This window comes from Zonotrichia leucophrys, chromosome 5, assembly GCF_028769735.1.
Source record: "Zonotrichia leucophrys gambelii isolate GWCS_2022_RI chromosome 5, RI_Zleu_2.0, whole genome shotgun sequence".
Classification (NCBI taxonomy): domain Eukaryota; kingdom Metazoa; phylum Chordata; class Aves; order Passeriformes; family Passerellidae; genus Zonotrichia; species Zonotrichia leucophrys.
Window position 1 is genome coordinate 41,111,050 of NC_088175.1, and position 21,961 is coordinate 41,133,010.

Here is a 21,961-nt window from a genome sequence, read left to right on the forward strand (position 1 = left end):
CAAATGTCAAAAGGTGGTGGCCAAGAGAGAAGGGAGAAAGCGAGGCATAGCGACATGTTTTATTTTTTTATCCTAAAATTACTTTCAGTGAATTTAGTACAGTGACAAGTGCTGTCTTGGGCTGTTCAGAGGACTGTCTAAAATTTCTATGATCTCCACAAAACAGACAGCAATGACAGTGCATTTCTTTTTTTTTATTTTTTAAATGCGAATCAGGAGAAGAGGAAAGACCCATTAAATCTCACATATGTTTTCTCATTCTGTCCTTTGATACAATAGCAGAAATCAAGAATGACTTCTTGAGGTCAATGAAATTAATTCAATATAAAATCAGTGTAATTCAGTAACAGTTTTATTTTTGCACAGTGTTTGCTGTCTTCTCACAGTTGGTTAACTTTTTATTGGAGTAAACAGAATAGTTTAATCTTAATTTTTGAGCTTCTGTGCTAGGTTAATAGCTACAAGGACAGAGGACATTGTGAAGATACCATATGCAGCATGACTGTGTCCCAGAAGTTCATGGTTAAACCCTTCTAGGGCTCAATGACAGGGTGCTTCAGGGAGGACACAAGAAAAGCAGTTTAGAAATCAGCCACATTCAGTCAGATGTCTTGATTTGGGAGCAACAAGATTTGAAATTAAACCCTGAAGTGTGAGATATAAGAAGTCTGGTGTATCACTAGTGGAGAACCAGTTAGACAACAGTTGTTTGTCACCCTTATTGACCTCTGAAAATAACTGGTCCATGCCATGGTACAGTACAACACTGCCACAGATCTTGGGAGTCTAGATATCAAGGACTGATTTAAAAGTTCTACTGAGATATGAAAGTGTAACTAAGAGCAATGTAGAAAATGCTGTCATTGTGCTGCAAGAGTGATGTAAGGTTGTGGTTTGTCCTAGAAGCAGGAAGGAAGCAATCAGCACAGATAGAAACAGTGCACACTTTTAGCAGGGTGGTGCTAAGTAGCCTCTATCTAAACACACAACAAAGCCAAAGGGAAAAAGCATAAGTAAGGCTGCAGGTGCTCTGAACAGTGAACATAGAGCCAGAAGTGCTTTGGTTAATATTACAACTTGAATAGAAAAAATGCAGACAGAAGAGTGGGTGTGGTTGCACATCACAGCATCTTGCCCCAGCTCTGGTTCTCGGTTGCTTCAGGCAGAGGACACACTATTGCTGTACACAGCTTCAAATGGATTTGTCAGTGCACTGCATTCTTAATTTTCATGACTTGTTTATGTCGTGGCTGAAAGTGAGGATGTCAGCATTTAACCAGATGAGACTGAGAAATTATGTGGCTAGAAAAATCCAGAACATTGAGCATGCCATAAAAGAGATGTGACTGGAAACAAGTTGGGAGTTTATTTCTCCACATAATAACCAGTGATAAATAATTCCAAATTTATGATTAACTGCTTAGAAAAAGGATGGACAGGTACCTGCAGAAGATTGCTGAAGTCCCTGATGAAACTCTAGCTCACTTAATTTGGCCCAGTTTGTAGTAAGGCAAGAATCTATTTGCCCCTCAGTAAGGCATGTGAAGTCCTGTGTTCAGTGTTTCATTGCTTTATCTGGAATTTATTGTGTTCAAATTCCAGATAAAACAATGTGTTTGGCTTCATTCTTTGCATTAGGGGATGGGGTTGGCTTCTTAACTGCCTGGACCCAGCCTAGGAGCTGGGAACTAAGTTAGTCTTTTTTCTACTGTTTGTTGTCATTATTCATAAATGCCCTGCAAAACACAGCAGGTCTCAGTGACACCAGGGAGGTGCCATTTCTTTTTTAGTTCAGTTATAACTGAATTAACCTAAATGGCAATTTGGCATGTTGTGTGTGGAGTGGGATGGTATCCAGCCCATCAGGTGGTGTGCTGTATGTGCATGTTAGACAAGAGTAAAACCTGAAGCAAACAAGATCTCACTTGAATAACCTATGAAGTACAACTTTTCCAGCTACAAATTTTCTTAGTGGCAGTAGAGTTAAGAGCTCAAGGGACCATCTTAAACTCACTTGTGGGAGGTATCTCAATGTACCTTCATGTAAGTCACCAGGCTTAGATGAAAATTTTGCAGAAGATAACGGCTCATATATGTTACTTACCTCTTTCTTTTAAGTCTTGGTGTTCCATATTCTGATGATAGTTCAGATATCCTAATCCTGTCAGGGATGTCAACATCCTTTTGGCAATATAATCAGTTAACAGTACTCCATCTTTTTTGAGGACAAGAATATAGTAAGTAATAACAAACAAGAACTTAGAATTGTAGCAGCATAAGCTAATGTTCCTCCACACCACAATGCATTCATCACAGTATTAACTTTATCCAGCAGGATAAATTAAAACAGTAAGGGAAGCCATAATTTAGTGTCTTTTTACTGTGATCATGGAAACTTTGGAAGGAGTTAGAGAAACGTAGAAATAGCATTTGACCATCTAGTTTTTCTGATTTCCAAGCTTTTGTTGATGCCAGGTGTCAGGAAAAGCCCTTAGTCCAGTGCAGATCAATTGCCAGAACTTCTTCCTGATAGAACACACTTCGAGTGGTGAGAGCTGGGCTACAGTGCTTCAACAAAACCACAGTTTTAGTGGCAGAAACTGCAGGAGCATCAGTGATGTTGGTGACTTCACTGTCAAATGGTCACAATGTGGGCTGAAGGGTTTCCTTTACTCACAAGACCTTTTCTGGCTAGAGGAGGTACTAATGGGGATTTGTTTGCATATAAGCTGCCAATATCTGGATGGTGTTCTAAAAGGAAAACCCTTGACAACTAACCTCAACCTCTAACCAATTCTTCCTTTCTATTTTGCTTTGTTTCTCTTGCAGGGCTTGTGAAGTTGGGGGTTCACTGTGTCACGTGTCAGAAGGTCGCGATAAAAATTGTCAACAGAGAGAAGCTCAGTGAGTCGGTGCTAATGAAGGTAATTTTCTAATGCAAGATTTAAAAAAAAGATTAAGTTCCTGGCTCTGTGTCTCCTGTTCCATGCAAAATTAATATCTTTAATTATGTATAACAAACATCCCTGTCAGTACTAGGATTATGTGGAGCATAATAACAATAATTTAGTTATGGGGGAGGTGAGGGCAGCTGAAATGAAATGGGAGAATGCCTGTGCTTTGTGCACAAAATAAAGAGTCAGCTGCAGAGATGGTGTTTCTCTGCTGGGGCCAGTGTATATTGGGCACCTGACTTTCAGCACTACCACAGTGTCATCATGGTAAAGTGCAGGCTGAGGTGTACATATGTCAGTATGAAGAGATTTGGTGGATGTTACTTGAATATTCCTACTGCTTGCTCTGCTGCATGAGTTCTCTGTGATGACTGATGTGCCAAGTCCACAACTGCTTAAAGCTGTTGTAATTCAGTTTACAATCCACAGAGCTGTGCCATTGGAAACCCTCAGAGTGTTTCTCCCAATAGCCCCAATGGCTGTTAGTATTCAGAAGAGCTTAGTTTGTTTTTTACCTAGCCTTGTGATTCTCCTCACATGAATGTCATTGATTGATCTTGGAGACCTAAAAATAAAATAAATGTATGCATAGCAGTTTATTCATGTGATTTGGTGACTAGAGAGGCTAAATTCAGCTTGATGGGAAGGAACACAACTGCACTGCAATCAACAGAATTCCGTCACGCTGTCACCTGCAAATTACGCTAACATGTTTGCATGCAGTGTTGAGCACTTTATTGAGGTGACTTCCCTGTATAAGCACACAGAGCTTCTCTATATAAGCTCATCTTTACACTCCTGTTTCCCATATGGACTTCTGTGTCAGCTGTTTCCCAGCACAAGTAAGTATAGCAGCCTTACTCAGAGCAGAAAGAAAATGGAGTGTAATTTGCAGTCAGTGAATGTTACACAAAAAATGTGAGTTCATATTTTTTTCAGACAAGGATTCTGAAAGTTTATACTCAATTGTAACATGGTCGGACTTTACCTTTTTGGAATTTCATTCAACTGCATTCCCTCTCCTGCAGTACTGTGGATTCAAGCAGACTTCTAATGTAGACCAAAAGTTAGAATGTGAAATAGGTAAGAGAGCTGTGTATAAATGGTAAAATCTGAATGGGACACTAAGCACTGACTATATTCCACAGCAAAATAATAGCAATCTTTTTTTTAAACTTGAACATTTTATTTGGTGAGAGAAACTGTCTGGTATTTATATAAAACACTTTATTTACCTCGCTGATTTTCAGAGTAGGAGGCAAATCACTTAGCATAGCAAAGCGATCTCTCTGCTTTAGCTGAGTTGCATTACCTCGGTTGTAGTATGAAATCTGAGTAGTGAAACGGTGTGTTAGGCCCTTGTTTACACAGCCACATGCTGGAGCGTGCCATGTTTTCTCTAAGATTGTACAGCATCTTTCTCAGGAGGAAATTGCACATTGCATGGTGGTTCTCATTTTCAAATCCTTTGTGAGATTTTCTCTTTCCAGGATTCTGTTCTCTGTGCTCAGGAGGTTGGAATAACAGATGGGATTGAAGTGGTTTGCCCAGTTCTTACATAAATTCAGTAACCAGATGTCTTTTCAGGAATGCCCTGTGCCTGGTGGTCACAGACAGGCCCTGAGACTTCTATGTGAATTTAGAATACTGATAGCCAGTTTAATCCAGTCTGGCTGGAGGGGAAAAGTGCTGCAGCTTTTGGCAATCCCATTGTGACCATTGCAAAGTATCCAGCTTGCTGTGTGGAGCCAGCAGCCACAGGGAGATAGCAAAAAGTGTGGCCAAGTCCTTGTGGTGTGGTGGCATTCCTACTTTGCAAGGCTTCCCACCAGCTTATCAGTTCCAGTGACTTTCTTTGCCAGTGGGCCGTGCAGAGCAGCCCCTGGAGCCAAATGATTCAGGACCACAGCTACTCTTCCAAGCCAGGCTCAGATTGATGGATTTTGCTTTAATGTCTCCTTGGACAGAAAAGCTGGATCTGACAAACGTGCACACCTGCCACATGAAGCTGTAACAGTGCAGTGCTATGGCCATTTATCCTAGAGCATAAGGAGAAAGTCTGCTCACGGTGCTTTCAACATCTAAAGTGACAGGCAGAAGCATATACAGCAGGCTGCTTTCTTTGTCATCATTATTCTGTTTTGACTTGCTTCTGGTAGCCTTCATTTCTCCAGTGTTTTTGCAGTGTTTTATTCTGTATATTCAGGGAACTGTCCCTTCTCTCTGCAGCTGCTCTTCATCTGAGCTGTGCAGAATTGAGAGGCATTTGGTAAAGTGCTTTCTAATCATAACGTTGTAGTATCGATATTTCTGGAGAGAAGAATTTGGAACTGTAGCAGCTGGTCTCAATTAGCAGAACTGCTGCTATGGAGATGATACACGGGCAGGCACAATGCAGCACAGGCTGCAGTAAATGTATATCATCCAAGTGCTCGCTGCCCTGTCAGGGGATGGGGCTGCTCCGTGCACACACAGCCTTTTGCTTTGTCATGCCCTGACTGCTAAATGCAGGCTGGGGAGCAGTGTTCCATCTCCAGCTCCAGCTTGGGCCTGTCTGGGTCCTGGCTTTGGGGCAAAGCTACATATGTAATTTCACAGTTGAGGGAAAAGGTTGGTTCTGTTCTCGCTCCTGCCTTCCCTCAACTGGTGAAAGCTTCACTGGGCTTCTTCAGCAGAAACCCCACTGATGTGGAGGCCTGTGTCCCACAGGACTTCTGGCTTGCTCTAGCACAAATTGGCAGGAAAGATTTCAGAAAGCAGGGAGTGTCTTGAGATTGAAATATGGTTCATTAACTTCCTTGAATTACATCTGGACCACTGACAGGGAAATTAGGCCCAGAATTCCAGAGTTGTCTATAAAGCAGTAACATTTCCTGAGCAGCCAGGTTCACTACTGATGGTTGCATTTTCAGCACCAAAACAAGCATTTGGAGTTTATGACTGCAGAATATAAAGGTTAAAGCAAATCTTTCCTCTGGTATGGCAAAAGCTCATTTGAAAACACTGAGGTGTCTCATGGGATATACTCAGAAGAGTCCTTTCTCCTCTTTTTTGTCTCACCAGTTCTCTTCCATTCCAGCCTTCCAAAAGAATAAACAACAACAAAAAACCTACTCATTGGTGATCCATCAGACAAATCATTGTTTGGACAGAAATGGTGGTAGAAGCAATAGGAGCATAAAGGGTGAGGAATGAGAAGGGGACAGCTGGCTTTGGTCTAATTACTTGAACATGCAGGCATCCTCAGAAAGCCACAGATGTCCCAGGCCTGATGACTGGAGCCCAGAGCTCCATGTGTGTCCTTTGTGTCAGTGTGCCTTTTGTTTCTTCTGAGTCCTCCAGTGCTGGCCTTGAAGCAAGGCAGGTATTTCCAGGGTAGGGGATGGGAAAAAAAGCAGTCCCACTGCTGTGGAGATGGGAAAAAAAGCAGTCCCACTGCTGTGGAGCTCAGTTGTATCAGGTCGTGAGTTTTGGGGAGGCTAATGAGCTCTGCTTCCAAAAAATTCTGCACACAATTCTGTGTTCTTAACCACAAAAGGTCTTGCAGCAATCGGTGTTGGAGATCCCTGATTGCCTGGAATGATTGAGTGGAAGGATAGGTAGGAGAATCGAGTGTCACTTCCTCTTGGAACTGACAGGATAACTTATGAAAGCATACTTGTAAATAACTGCTGCTTTGCCTGGCCTGTTCATCATCTCTCATCATCTCTTACTTCTTCCTGAGCTTCTACTTCAATGTTTATTTCTCTGCTACCTCATCCTACTTTAGAGTCTTTCCTTCCCTCTCCATTTTTTTTCAGTTGTCTCTTTTTAAGCCATTCATTCTTCATTCCCTTCCATTCTGTGGCTTCTTCCTTTCTTCTGTTTTCCCTCTTTTGCTACAGAAAGTCATGTTGTAGCTGGCACTGTTTGTTGCAAAAACTGCTGGAATGCACCCTGTCTGGTTACAATGCCTGTTCTTCAAGGAAAAAAGTTTAGAAATTGGGCACAATTTAGAAAGTATCTGAGAGAGTAAGAAAACAATCAGAGGTCGTGCTTTATAAGACTCAGGGGACTTAGTTTATTAAAGAGAAGGCTAACACATAGCTTAATTGTAGTCTGTAAATACCGATAAAGAGGATAGGCATGTGATAACAGAGGATATGACAATCTTGGGTATAAAAAGCTGATTGGAAACTAATAGTTTTAAGCTGTAGGTAGATTACATGTAGAAATACTAGGCCTATTTGACCACTGGATGAAGTTACTAATTGGAACAAGCCCCCCAAAGCTCTAGTGAGTTTTTCTTCTGAAAGTCAAACTTCATCTTGCACTGCAGTGTTTTTTCCTAAAATCCAAGATCCTAAAATCCAAGTTTAACTTTAGATGCTGGACTTGAAGCAGGAAGTGTAGTTGGTTTCCTGATCCATGCTATGCATTAGCTGTGATCAGATCAATGCAGCAGCCTTTCTGGCCTGACAATCCATGGAGCTGGGAATTTCAGTCACACACTTGAAATCTGTGAGAAGTCCCATATTTCTGTCTGGGGCATAAAGACATAAAGAGATGCACTTGTGCAAGTTGTCTGTAGAAGCAGAAATTTACATTCCCCCAAATGAATTTAAGAAGGCAATACTTGAGAACAGCAGCTTCTACTTGGAATACCTTATTTTCAAACTTTTAAAAGAACAGACTGTGATATTGGGTGACCGCAGGCTGGTCTACAGAAATCATTACCAGAACAGCATCAGGGAGAAGTTAAATCTGAAGGAGAAGTGGACTGAAGTTGGTTCAAGTTCAGTTGTGATCAGCTTTGATCACAACAAGGGCAGTCTCCCTGACACTAACAAAGCCAAACTCACCAACACCAAACCTCAATTCCACCAAATCAATATTTTTTCTGATGTATTCAATAGTGGCCTAATTGTTCCCCAGCTGCAGTATTTAGGAGTTTTGCTATTGATTGCAGTGGAAATGGTGTTAAGCTGTTGCTGAATCCCATTGAGTACCTCTAGCATTGTGTACAAATGAATAAAGAGACAAGGCCATGGGATATCCTCAGTGAAATACATTTAAAGTACTCTAGGATATTGGATATGAAATTTTAGAGGTGGTTATATTAAAAATAGCAAATAGGAGGGAAATTATCTCCATTTATTAAAAAGAACTACCAAGAAAAAGGTTTTAAAGAATTCATCAAACTTTCCAGGACTTCTTGATTCAGGAGCACTATGCTAACTTGCTGACACTGATCTATTATTCTTCTAATTGACTGGCATATTGCTGTGAGAAGAAAATAACCCAGAGGACCTTGTACTTGTGGCAAAAAAAAAAAAAAAAAAAAAAAAAAAAAAAAAAAAAAAAAAAGATGAAAGGATAAAGGAAATTAAATCTCCCCAAAGCGTGTACTTGCTCATATTTTCACTTGCTGTTGAACATGTAGGTTTCAGTGTATAAATGAGTATATTCACGCTTATACACTCTCATCCTCATTGTGGTTTATCTTTAACCTGGAGCATTACCAGATGCTTGCCAGCTTTTAGCCCTGAAAGAGAGCAGATTAGAAGTGTGTGACATGCATAGGCACTGAGCAAACTGCAGGAATGATTGGCAGCCATCAAAGACCAGGAGCGCACAAACGCAGGCTTAGCCCCTGTGCCTGTGACCCTTGTTCATATTCGAGTAGCAACCCAGTTAGCACAGCACAGCATCCTGTCTGCAAGTCTCTCTTCTGAGTTCAATGAGATAAAAAAGCACCTTGCAATATGAAAAATACAGGCAAAATGAAAGGGACTTTTTTTCCCCCCTGGCTCCCTCCTGCTAGAGGGAGTTTGGGATTAGGGATCTGTTACTGAATGTATAATGCAGTGTTTGGTTTTAAACTGGAGCTGCTGGGGAGTATTGAAAGCCTGTTCACTTGTCATCTGTTTGAGCATTTAAAGAAGTTGGGTAATTGTGTTTTCCTTCAGAGAATGACTCTCCGCCTCCACTTTCCACCACACATACAAGGAACACAGAGGCATTCTTAAGGAAGGAAATCAAACGGGAATCACGAGCACATGATGTACCTGTCAGTGGAACAAACCTGTCAAATGTGCATAGTGCCTTTTGCTTTCTAAAGTTAGTATGATCAATTGAGGCATTTGGGCAAGCTATTAAAATAATTGGCCTTTTACAGCAGTCTGGCTTAAACCTCTATTGTACCCAAAATGTTCTACCCACAGCCTCGTGTGTGCAAACACATAGGCATAGACAGTCTGCCACTCTTGTGTACTGACTTGGTCATGCAGCAGTAAATGTCCCTCATGAGCCCAGGCCAGAGCTAGCTGAACTCAAGGAGTGCTTTTTACTTTTCATTTCAGTTGATTACAACCATAATGCCTCAATGGGAAGTAACTGCTCCTGGAGATGAGACATCTGAATGCGCACAGCATTCCAGTCTTCATCCACCTGTGAAGCTACTCTCAATAATTAGCCTGTAAAATCCCTTTCTGTTCAGCTTGGACTGTTTCCACTGTAATTGCAGTGTCCTTGCACTTGGAGTGAGACTGACAATAGTTAAACTTTGTGTTCCTTTCCCTACTGAAGCTTCTGTAAATTCTCCTCTTCCATGGCCAAAGCTTAGTTTTATCAAAAGCTGTTGGTTGGCTGAAGTGTTTTCTCTGAAATAACTTCATCTCAATGAACTCCTGATATATCAAAGTCGAGGTTTCTTTTGAACTATCTCTGTATTTGTAGCAGGCTGTTGAAGAGTCCTCTTTGCATTTTACCCCAGCAGAGACCCTGAAAGGGCCTGTTCGGGACTCCCGCTGCCTCTGAGCCCAATGTTATCATGCCAAGATGTTGGAAGCCTTGAGACAGGCTCCAAGAGCCCACAGCTTTGGGGCAGACCCACCATCCCTAGCTAGAAAGATGTGTCCCTACACCACATGTGGGAGTGGTAGAAGGCACTGGGATCCTCAGCTGTTGTCAGGCTTGAGGCTCATTTTTTGGGGAAGGACAAGCAGTAGGAGTTACTCTGAAAGGCAAGTGGAACCGCAGGTGAAAAGACTTCTCACTCCGTTGTACATTGGTTTGCATTTCACAGTCCAGAATCTTGTCTGGAAGGCTTTTAGTTCTTTTTTTCTTCCATCTTGAAAAGAGAACCAGTGTCATCAGAACAGCTCTAGCAGTAATGGGACATAAATCCTTGAGTAGATTGACTGAGACCACAGTTGGTTCAGGTATTTAACCCTGCATCATCATGTGGAATAAACACCATAAATATCAGTACACTGATCCATGCCAATTAAGGGATGTAGTCCCTTCCTGTATGTAGCAGGCAAACCATTTGAGTAAAGACTTTGTTCAAAGATTATCTTAAATTTTTGCTGAAACAACTGGATGGTGCCCTGTAAACCAGCACTACCCTTCTCTAAGAAGTATTTCCTAGCACTGTTTAGTGTATGAGTTTCCCAGCTCAAAAAAAAAGTGTCTCTTAATGCATGTTTAACTGGTACAGCTGAAAGCCAAGAACTGCACTGTCATTTAGGGGATACAGGCTCTTCCTGTTTGTTTATCATGCTTCTGTCCAACATGAACATTTTACTGATCATTTGTTAAGTATAAACCAGGCCTTACTCAGTCAATTCCCTGCAGTTTGTGCTATTAAGTAGTTGGCAGAAGTTTAGGAAAAATCTGGGAAGGCCCAATCCCAGTGCAATTAACTGTTAGTGCCAGAGCTGTCAGATGGAGCTTGGTGCACTCTGCTGTGGGTTTGCTCTGCTGCTGTTTAGAGCATGTTGATCTCTGTAGTGGTGAGTTTTTAGGTATTTGAGCATTTTCCCTTTTACCAGGTGCTATTTTTGAACTTGCTGCCTTGCCTTCTGGCATCCTGAGATGCTGTATCCACAGCTGGCATGGATTTAACACTCTGGTCTGTTCACGAAGAGCCCTCCTGTAGCAATAAACCATTGTTTGCCCTCCCCTGCTGTGGATGCACACACCACACAGAGAAGACTCTCGAGTTTTAGTTCTAAATGGTGTTTCACGTCCAACTCCAGGAGAATTTTCCAGGCATGCCAACAGTGGGAGAGCCCAAGCCCAGCTACCACACAGTGACAAAAATTGCAGTCATAGCATGGTTGATTTTTCTCCAAGGTGGGAGCAGAAATGGCTGCTTTGTCAGAACACCTGGTATTCTTGAGTCCTGTGGTATAATGGAGCATGTTGTGCTCAGCTGCATGGGGAGGCAGCAGCAAAGGCTTTGTGTTATGTGAGGGATAATGGAGATGTTGCCTTAATTTCCTACAAACCATAGGGAAGGTGAGATTGAGTTTAATCTTGAACTTGTGCATCTCTGGCAGTCTCTCAGCTTGCAGCAATTGCTCGAGAATATCTCTTTTATAACATCATGCATTGTCCCTAGTGGAAACAGCAACTTTTAAAAGTGGCGAGATATTCTGGGGTGCAGGCTGGCTTTTTCAAGGACACTTGGTGAAAACTCAATCAGCCAATCAAAGTCATTCCCCTTTTGGGAAATTTGGGACTGGTGCTCCAGGTTATGCTAAAATGAAGACATTCCAAGTCTGGTTTTGGAACATTTTGGTAAGGCAGGGGTGAATAGAGGTCAACACTCAAGAAGGAGAATCTGGCCTATAAAACAGGATCACTTGTTCCTGTTCCTGGCACATAATCCACAGACACAAACATTCTTATACTGCAGCTCTCCCAAGTACCTCCTCTTCTGTACATTGAGTAGGGAACTTGTGAGAGAATGTCACTGGTGCAAGGTGTAACACAGAGTGCAGGTCTGTAGGTTTTTTTCTACTTTTGGGTTTCCTGTTGGTCCAGGAGAAAAACATTCTTTATTATCTGTAAGTTTCAAATGCAGGCATAGCTACAGGAAATAAATAATATCATTATATTTAAACCATGTTTTATCTCAAGTCCTTTCATAAGGAATTGGGCTGTGAAATTTAGCTTACCCTCCAGTTCCTAATAGCTTTTTGCACCCTTCTGTACAGCTCTATATATCAACTATAATCAAGACTAGAAGATCTGAAATTGAGTCACCAGAATATGCAAAAACCATTATAACAAATGTATCAGGAGATGTGGATTGTGTTGCTAGTTTTCTTCATTGTACCTGAAACAGATTTTCAACAGTCATTATACAGAAATATCATTGTCTCATAAGAATTCCTGATAGATTACATTTTAGAGTGTTCTGAAAGTCTGGTTACACTGTCAGAAATGTCACCATGGATCCTTGTAATAGACTGGAATTTACTATTGCTCTGTGGTCAGAAATCTGGTGTGCATTTCTACATCTGTGTGTGTAGATGGTCCAACAGAACAAACTTGCTATCAATATAGGGAAATTTCCTCCATATGTAAAATACTTTAGCATAAAGTTCTTTTTTAGAGATCTTTCTTATATTTCCTTCCTAATACCCTGAAATAAATCCCCTTAGTCTAATGTTCTTATCTCTTTTCTTTGATGAATTTCCTCTCTTCACTCCTGCTCCCTCAGCTGTCCCTGAATTTCCCTCCTAAATCCCTTCTGTCCTTTGCTAACCTCCTGTTGTCCCCCACCGTCCACTGCAGCGCTTCCAAAGGAAAGACGCACACAGAAAGAGAGTACATGTTATCCTCTAGGTATTATGGGTTCATTTTATCCTCATTTCCACCTCTTAAATCAATCCCTGATTTATCAAATCCAGAAAATAAAAACACTTGCTTAAGAACAAATGGCTAAGGTCATTGGACAGAGGGCAGTGTGGCACACAGCTGTTCTCACAGTCATCTGGGGCTGTGTTTTAACTTCCTTTTCCTCTAGGAGTGTAAGCTGTGACTTTAGCAGCCACAGAAGAACTTGGACTAGAAAGTAGTCTTGTGGAGGTACCTCAGAGTACCAGACTCCTTCTGGGAAGCAATGCACTCAAACTGGAGATTTGATTGCTCTGTAGTACCAGAATATCCCCAGTATAGCAGACAAGGTACCTGGGCCCTGCTCAGTAGACTAAATTTATCTATTTATCAGAATAAAAAGAAGTATTTCGGAGGGACTGACATGGAAATCCAGCAACTGGTAGAAAGAGATCTAAATGCTGCCTATAACAGTAAAAAACCCCCTTGGAGATCTGTTAACATAAAATCCTTCAGTTTTGAGGAGAAATGATGTCTTTGCCTTCCTGCAAGGCTGATAGTGGTGGGAACACTTTCAGGAAAAAGCAGCAATTAGCAGTGCCCAAGGACATGCTACCTGCTTGGTGCTGGTGCACTGAAAGGGTGTGTGTTTCATTTTGCCCTCCTGCTAACTGACCTGGGTTTTTGGCAGACACCAGTGATTTAGTGTTTCTCTGTGTTTGTTTGGCTGCAGATGCAGCTCAATACAGACTGAGCCAAGGTTCAGACTCTCAAATGTCAGGTCTGGGGCTGATGACATACTGCCTCAGGAAGAGAAGAGATATTAAGGATGGAGAAATCTAAGACAGACAGATTGTTAGAGTGTGCAGGAGTGAAATATTGGACAAATGTGCAGAATCATAGAAACAATGGTTGAAGGGACCTCTGAGGGTTTGTGTAGTCCGTCCTCCCACTCAAACAAGGACTGCTGTTGCCATGGGTCAGCTTTAGCTTTGTCTGTCTTGGTTTTGAAAACCTTAAGGGATGAGATTCATCAGCTTCCCTGGACAGCCTGTTTCAGTGCTGCATTGCACTCCTTGTGGTTTAATTCATCCCTAATATCTAACCTGAGCCCCAGTGCAGATGTGAGGAGAGAGATTGACCAGCTATTGTGGCTGTTGCTTCCAGCAATAAATAAACTTGTCAGTCATCAAATAAAGACTTCAAGCATTTTTTTTTTAAAAATCTATAGGAGCTGGAAGAAGAAACACTTGGGAGCTGTGGAGACAGTACGGTATGTTGCAGCCTCATGGCAGAAACAACTGATCAGTGAAGTTAGGAGTCATGCCACAAAAATTAAGTATGAAAAGGGTCAGCAAAATCAAAATTCATGTGTAAAATCGAGAATCAACAGACCCCCAGAGAATGGGGGTCTCAACAGCTGAAAATAAACATAGCAAGAAGTGGGTTTAGGTCTAGTTCAAAGGCTTCTTTGCTGAGGAGATGCTGAGACTTAAGCATCTCCTTTAAGCAGCCTAAAGGAACTCATGGTAATGATCACATTTCATTTTTGCTTTGAATACCAACAATAGAGCAACCACATTAGCAGGCAATGGAGGAATACTCTCTTAGAGCCTCCCTGGAGACTCAAGAGGTGAGATCTGCGAGAGGTAACACTGGAAGTAAGATCACAAGTGCACTGGACTGGAATAAAGGACATGGCAACTGAATTTCTGTGATTTAAGTGTTAGATACAAATCAAATTCGAGGTATAGACAAGTTCTGTGGGTATAGTTTGAGGAACAGCTAGCAGACGATAGATGAAATAATTAACATATTGACATACCTTCACTGCACTTCTAAAGAGGTCTTAGCTATTTCTGACTCTTTCATTTCTCACTCTCTCAAATTGCTGGTTCTCACAGAGACTTGACCTCCATCGTCTATCATCCCTCCAGCTGTCCCTTTCATTACAGTTTCTATTTATCTTCCACTTGTTTTCCAGGTGCAGATCATTAGAAATGCTTGGTTTCTCTCCCCTTATTTTTTCACATTTTTTGAACAGCAATACCATTTGTACAATTCCTTGTTTCTTCCTTATTGCTATAACTGTCTACTATTCCTGGAAATACAATTTTCTTCTCCTGTTTGGATTCTGAGTTCTCTATATACCACTCCTTAGATTACCCCACAGCCATCCTTCTTTAAAGCTATAACCCCCTCTAATTAGTTCTGTATCCTCAGACCTTTAGCTGTGAGATACTACTACTCATATATATATGCCTTAGAAACTTTGATTTATCTTTTCTTCAAAAGCTTTTTAAATTTAAAGAAAGCTAGGGGTTGTGTGCATCCTTAACCTGAAATAAGATGCCACAATCGTGCCATCATTGTCTAATAATCTGATACCCACTCTCTGACCTTCAGTAGGGCAGAATTTAACATAGCCTGATTTAAATAAAGTGCTGTAAATAGCCAGTCAGAATCATCAGGTACTTTATTTGCATATGCAGATATGGTTTTTCAAAGTTACAGTATCTCAGCCAAGGTATATCAGCACTTCAGGCATTATTTTTATGGTCAGGAGTTTAAATGCCTAGACTTTTAGCACACAATGCAATGGGAGATTTGGGACAGCCAAGCAGAATTAGATTATTCAGGGCATAGCAAAAAGGTTGTCTTGATAGATTTAATACATATACTGATGTTTAGATAACCTAAGCTTAGAGCCTATACTTATTCCATATAGAAATTAAGAATGTGTTTCAGGATTTTATAGGCCAGGCATGTTCCTGAGAATATGTTTCAATGAATTAGTTTTCATTATGAGATTCAGGAAGCTAATGATTTTGTAGTTGAAAGATGAGGATTGCTCCTGGATGCATCAGAATGTATAGGTGGGAATTTTTAAATTGATTTAGTAGACAATAGATGACAGGTATTTATCACCGGGTGAACAAGTAGCAGATGACGTAATTCTGCTACTCATAGTGGAAATAACTTTCATTAATTTTCAGTCGAGACTTCGGTGGCTCAGAATGCATATAAAACGTGCTAGTCTAATCTCAAAGTTATCATAAGAGGATTCTACTCCTGTTGGATTCAGAACTGCAGCTAATTTCTGCAGGAGTTCTTTTTCTGCTGTGTCATCTCTGAGATGAAACTCAGAGGCTCCCTGATCCTCTCGCTGTGATAAATAATTTTTACTCACCCACGGGCATTTTCACTCCACCCATTTTATGCATTTTCCAAGCCATAACCTCCTTCTTCTCAAACAGATGATTTTATTTTAGTTCATTTTATTTTTAAGTGATTTCCTGGGAATGGGACGGATTTCCATGCATGCAGAATGACTGTTAAACTGAATCCTCATTATAGTAACATCAAGTGGCTGGTTTAAACTGCTGACCACCCATCTGAGTCATTATGCTAAATGTTCTTTGCTCCTGGGCACCTCCCTCTCTGTGCATGCCACAGTGATGTGAGAAGGAACACAGAGGTTCCTGTGGGATCTTGACGTCTCACCCAAAGCACCAAAGGGCATGGACTGCATGGCTTTGTAAGTTAATCTCTTCCCCTAGACTTGAATTCACCCCATGGGCCTGCTGGTGCAGTGCAGTCACAAAAATACACAGAAGAGAAAACTGGAGTAGAACTGGAATAAGTTGTAATCAGCTGCTTGTAAATGTGTACGTATAGTTTAGAAATTGCACCTTTGAAAAAGCAGCATGCACGTAGCATGGACGATAAACGGATTCCCAAAATATACTGCAGCATAGAACACACACGGTGTCTTACACCTGATGGTATCTATATGGCTTCAGTTCCCATGGAGGATGTGTGACTGCTTCATGAAAAGCCAGCTTTGGAGGCAGCAAAGATCACAATATTGTGTCAGAGGGGCTGTTGTCCTTCAGCCATTCACAGCTTCAGAACCTAAGGTGGCAGGTTTCTCCCCATTTGTGTAGTAATTTGCCTTTCATTCCTCTTTGCTGTTGCACACACCCTGGTAAGTCTGGCACTTGCTTTGGGATGTGTGCTGGCCATCTGCTAGGAGGTATGTGTAAATATGTGCATACAATGCTTTCAGCAGGGCTGCCTTCTTTCGAGTCTTGTCAAGTGCAGAATCTGACAGGACACTGCACAGGTACAGACCCCTCAGCTCCTCAACGTGTGAGGCTGCAGTCTTGGTGCATTCCCAACACTTTCAGGGAATTGGCTCCACAGAACAGGTTAGCTGGAAAGTATATTTAGCTTAAAAGCTAAGTAGGAAGCCCAAGGGAAAACAGACTTTGTGGCAGCTGTTTTGCTCCCCTGGACTGCTCTGTTTTCACTTTGTACTGTAACTCTCTCTTGCCCGCAATTAACCAGTTCTTGATACCTGCCCAACTTCACAAAATCAGCCACTTAATCACAGACAAAGGCTTAACTTTCTTCTTCCTGGAACAGTTCAGCCTCTGAGCCTTTGGTTCCGTGTGTCTTTCTCTTCACCTGCTTTTGCATTTCCCCAGCTCTGCAATCAAACTTGTTTAAAATGTCTTCAAGCCTAGTGCATTTCTGTCTATATTACTCCCTATAATGGTGAATTAGCATGAGTGGAAAATGGGGCCAGTTTTCTGTTTTCTTGTAAGGAGTCCTAGGCTGCAACATTATAAATGGTTACTTTAGAAAACCTGGAGCTGCTGGTGGGGAGAGACCATGCAGGTTTCAACTTTGAAGTAGGCTGGGACTACTTTTTGCCTTGCTTTGTTACAGTACTCATATGTCCATAAGAAATAGGGAAAGGTCTGCTCCCTGTCTCACCTGTGCTCTAGTTCTATTTTGATAACATATCCACAGCTCATTTCCATTCTTTTCCTTTTCATTCACCTTCCACTACAAGTTGAACAAATGATACACTTAACTGACAGACTGTTTCATCCTTTTCTGCTAGCCTTACCCTTTTCTCATGCAAATAACAGATCAGACTTTCCAAGTAGTTCTTCATGCCACAACAGTGTTAGAAATACAGTGAGTGACTAACTGGACTACCAGAAGCCTATTTTCCTGTTTGGGCTTCATGTGGCAATCCCATCTCAGCTAAGATTTCCAGTTTTGTAGAAAACTATTCTCTTGCAAGGCTTCATAACCATTCATTTTCCTGCAGTGAATTCTCTTTAATTTGTGGCTTTCCCTCCCCATTTACTAACCTGTGACCAATCCCTTCATCCATTCTCTTGTATCCCAGGGCTCTGTTTCAAGTGTTAAGCACCTTGGGAAGTCTCTGCTGGGGGTGTTTTGTGTCAAAGCCTGTCGACAGCTGAGTTACTGCAGGTTGCATAACTTGCAGTCTGGCCCGATGTGTCTTTTCATAGGAAAACAAGACAAAGCAGATGCCAGAAACAGGTCGTTGTTTTATGATCTGCAGAGCTCCCTGCTGTCTACAGCCAGGCTTTAAGTTACTGTAGGATAGTGGTCTCTGTTTCAGAGGAGTCCTGAGCTTGAGTTGGAGAAGGAGAGGTGTCCTGGGAGACATCAGTCCTGAACTTTGGGAAATCCCAAAGCAGTTACTTCCCAGGTACTTCTGCCTTTTTACAGGTTCTGGTTCTCATATGGGACTTCAGGAGCCAGAATTGTGTGGATACATGGGCAGTATCCACACAATAGTGCGGATACAGTGTTGAGAGCTCTTCTCCACATGTTATTCTATTTTTCCGGTAAAGCTCTTGCAGCATGGAGCCAGCAAGAATAGCTTGGTGGAAGCAAACTATAAGCAGTGCTGCCTTCTCCTCCTTTTCTGTACTGATGTGGGCTTATAGCCATGCTTTCCTATCACTCCGTTGTTTTGGGGTCTTGAAAGCTGGACTGAACATAGTTTGCCAAATCAGAAGAGTAGGCTTGGTGCTGATGTGTAGCAATTTATCAAAGCAGAGCAGTGACCAGATTTCCCATTTCAACTCTCCTGTTGCGTATGAATTTTAGAGACAGGGCTCAGTAAAGCTCTTATTTATGTACAGTGTTTATAGTTTGCTATTTGATTTAGGGATCTCCCAGTCATCTCATCTGCAATACAAGGCTCTGCTTTGCAGAGTTTATCACTACAGTTTAGAAGGCAGCTTCTCTCCAAAAAAAGCTTGCCTGTGACCTTGAGTGTTCTTGCAGTGGTTAGATGCTTGTGCAGGTTTCCTAAGGAGCTGGAAGAGCCAATTTTGCAGTATGATTCTGCTTTTAAATGTGCCCATAAAAACCAATGGTATTTTAGGTTTTCCTGTTTATTTGTTGTTGGGGTTTTTTTCTCTATGCTTTGTACCTCAGATTTGTCCAAGCTTGCAAGTGAGAAAAAGGATTTTCCGTTTGCTTGTTTCAGAAACTTACGTACTTGGTGGAGGTACCTGGAGGCAAAGCTTTCACGCCTGAAGGTTAGTTGTTTAGGAACCAAAGCAGGTATTACTCCTGTCATGGCTGTGCTTAGTCTGCAAGGATGATAGGAGTGTTTAAACCTTCTTTGTGTCATTTGGCTACGCAGAATTGTCTACGAATGCTCAACAGGGAGCGAGAGGAGGTTCTTTTATAGCTGTGCCAGCCGCACTGTGAAAGTGCTTACGCAATACCAGCTCAGCACTGCTGTTGGGAATAGAGCCCTGCTCGTTCCTCTCACCCTGCGCCAGGCAGGCTCAACCAGTGAAAATTGTGTTTTCATGCTGTCACTGCATCAACGGTGGGGACTTCTGTGGCTGTGGCTTTTTTTAGTTCCGTGTTGTCATGCCACTGTCTGAATATAGTCATGTTGGCAGTCCCCTGAAGTGCAGCCACTATTCTGGCTCTAAGGATGCTTTTAAGCTAACCTATTATGGAAAGGCATTACCTACCCCCTGAGAGCAGGAGACAGATCTTTCCTGATTTTCCTCAGACTACCAAAATTGTTTAATTTGAGAAAAGGATAATCAAAATAAGACACTGCATGATAATCAGAAAATGTGGTCCTGCAATGCAGCATTATGAAAGAAAGAAAAAAAAAAGGCAAGAGAGAAAGAGGAAACAGAGCAGTTTATCTCCCTGCACCATACTGGGGAATTCAGAGCAAGAGAATTGTGTATTTGGGTCAACCGAGTCCTAAAGGAGAATTCTCATGCAGTATTTTCAACCCATTTTCACTTAGGGTTGTTGAAGATGCCAAAACTTAAAGGGGCAAATATTAATAAGAAATAATCCTATAGTTGTGACCTGCCTGTTCTGTCACTGCTGCTACAAAGCAACAAAGCAGCTGGGGTATGTCTGCATGATGCAATACAGAGTCATGCAGAGACACCTGAGTTAGCTCTACGTGTGCCCATGTGGGGACAGAAACATGAGAGTCATATCAGGGCAGCACTCAGCTTGGGCTCATTAGACAGCTTGTCTGGAGCTAGCTGAGACATCTCTGCCCAGCATGGAAATTTCTTAGTTCTCCTCTGAATGAGCTTAGGCTTTATGTAGGCCTGCCACAGCTCACTCAAATTCTGAGGGAGTCTTGCCACTGATCTCAGTGGATTTTGGAACAGACCTGGACATAATTTCAGAAAGGTGTTCCTCAGCTTGTGTCTGGCATGCTGGGCACCTCTTCTGCGCGGGGTTCTGCTGGGTCAGGAGAGGAACTCGAAGGGGACAGTGGGAATGGTCAATATAAAAAAGCATCACACTGTAAAACATAACTCTAGTGAGAGAGTGTTTAGCATGAAGTAATCTTCTGGAAGATTCTGTGTGAAATAAGAGCAAAATCAAATATTAATTCCTCCAAACATCTTCATCCAACTCCTGTTACTCCTGTTTCACTGCAGTAACTCCTGCTTTAATGCTTTTGATCATCTTTGTCCCAGGCATTTAACACTTGTCCAGGATGCCCTCCACTCTACCACTGCCAGGGTCAGTTCAGCTTGGAAAAATTGTTTCCATATCCAAGTTTTTACTCTAAACTAAGAGATCCAGAGAGAACAAAGTCTTGTCTACATCTGTGCTTGGTAATGACCACGTTTTATAGCAAGCCTGACCCGGACCCCCTTGCCTCCCAGATCCTTCTTCAAGAATATGAGCATTTAAAAGAAACACACAAATATTTTTACAGAGTAATCAAAACTTTATTTTACTGTGTGAGGATACTGAAGAACAAATTGACAGCTGAATTTAGACTGAATTTTCTAAAACTTGTGTGTTGTATATCAATTAAGCAGTCTAGTCTGTGTGTGTGTTTAAGGAAAGGTGACTTGGTTTCTTCCTTCTTTTACGATTCAGGGATAGGAAAGGATGTTTGAGAAGACCTCTCTGATGTCCAGATCACTAGGTCTTAAACCAGGCAGATTTTTTAAGAAATGTAAAAGGTCTTACAGTGTTTTAATGTGCTGGCTACAGATTGGCCCAGAAAAATTTCATTTGTTTACAGAAGATCCATTGTAGTGGTACAACAAGAGTACCTGTGCGTTTCTACTCAGAAATTACTGGAGTCAGTTTGAGCTTTTGATGTAGACTGTAGTTCTACCTCTTCCTGAGGGTCTCCCATGATTGCTATTGCAGATGTGTTTAATCACCTGAGTTTAAAACAGCCTCTGCCATGTCCTTTGCCTGGTGATCTATTCTCCATCTTTGTTTTCACAGTGTCTGAGGGCACCACTGTGCTTTGTCTTTTTTGCCAAGTATCCTAACGTGAAGTGAACATGAAGCAGCTGTGAACTGGTGCTGGACACTGTGGCAGTGGAGTTGGAGTAATGCATGTGTGTGAACTGCTTGCGATTAATATCAAGTGTGCCTTTTTTTAGCAAGAAGCTGTCATCTTCAAAGTTCCCCCCCCACACTTCATCTTCCTCATTAATTTTAATTTTTTTTCAGTCTTCCTGTTAAAAATGAATACTTAATGAGTGCTTCTGCTATTTAAAATGCCTCAAATTCCCTCCGTAATGATGCCTCTCCATCAAACTGAAAACACATTCTTTGTAAACAAAAAACAAGACCTTGTGGCATGCAATTTGCATACCTTCTGTGGCATCTTTTAATTTATAGTATTGAAATTTATTTTTAATTTCTTTCTATCTTTTTCATTCTGGCTGTGCTGCATGAACACATAATGTTGATGGTTAGTTGTCATTTTTTACTTGGCCTCTGTTAAAAAGCTGTTCCTATAAAAGCAGCATTTGTAGTCTATTTCAGAAGTTTGAATAAAGTTTGACTTCTTGTCAGCAAATGATTCTTCTCTAGCACCTGTGTTTTGGTATCATGTTGAGCTGTGGAAAGATATTTCAATAACTGCTTTTGGTATTTTTAAAATCTGTTCCTGCACTTGGGCAGAAGTTTTAATCCCATTGACATGGGCAGGAATAAATTAATTAGCCAGTTAAGTTCAGGCCAGATTGATATCAGAATAAGTTTTGTAGTACTCAGCTTTTTATATGAGTACTTACAAAAGGAAATTA

General features: G+C 41.5%; 1 protein-coding gene across 11 annotated transcripts in view; it reads left to right on the top strand.

The window, feature by feature from the left end:
• The window catches only part of BRSK2 (BR serine/threonine kinase 2), a 305,642-nt gene that overhangs the window by 149,839 nt on the left and 133,842 nt on the right, over positions 1–21,961 (top strand). For all 11 annotated transcript variants that reach the window (XM_064714734.1, XM_064714736.1, XM_064714737.1 and 8 more), the window contains exon 2: positions 2,830–2,924. In XM_064714734.1, coding sequence (XP_064570804.1) covers positions 2,830–2,924 — 95 coding nt within the window. The remainder of the gene's footprint in view (positions 1–2,829; positions 2,925–21,961) is intronic.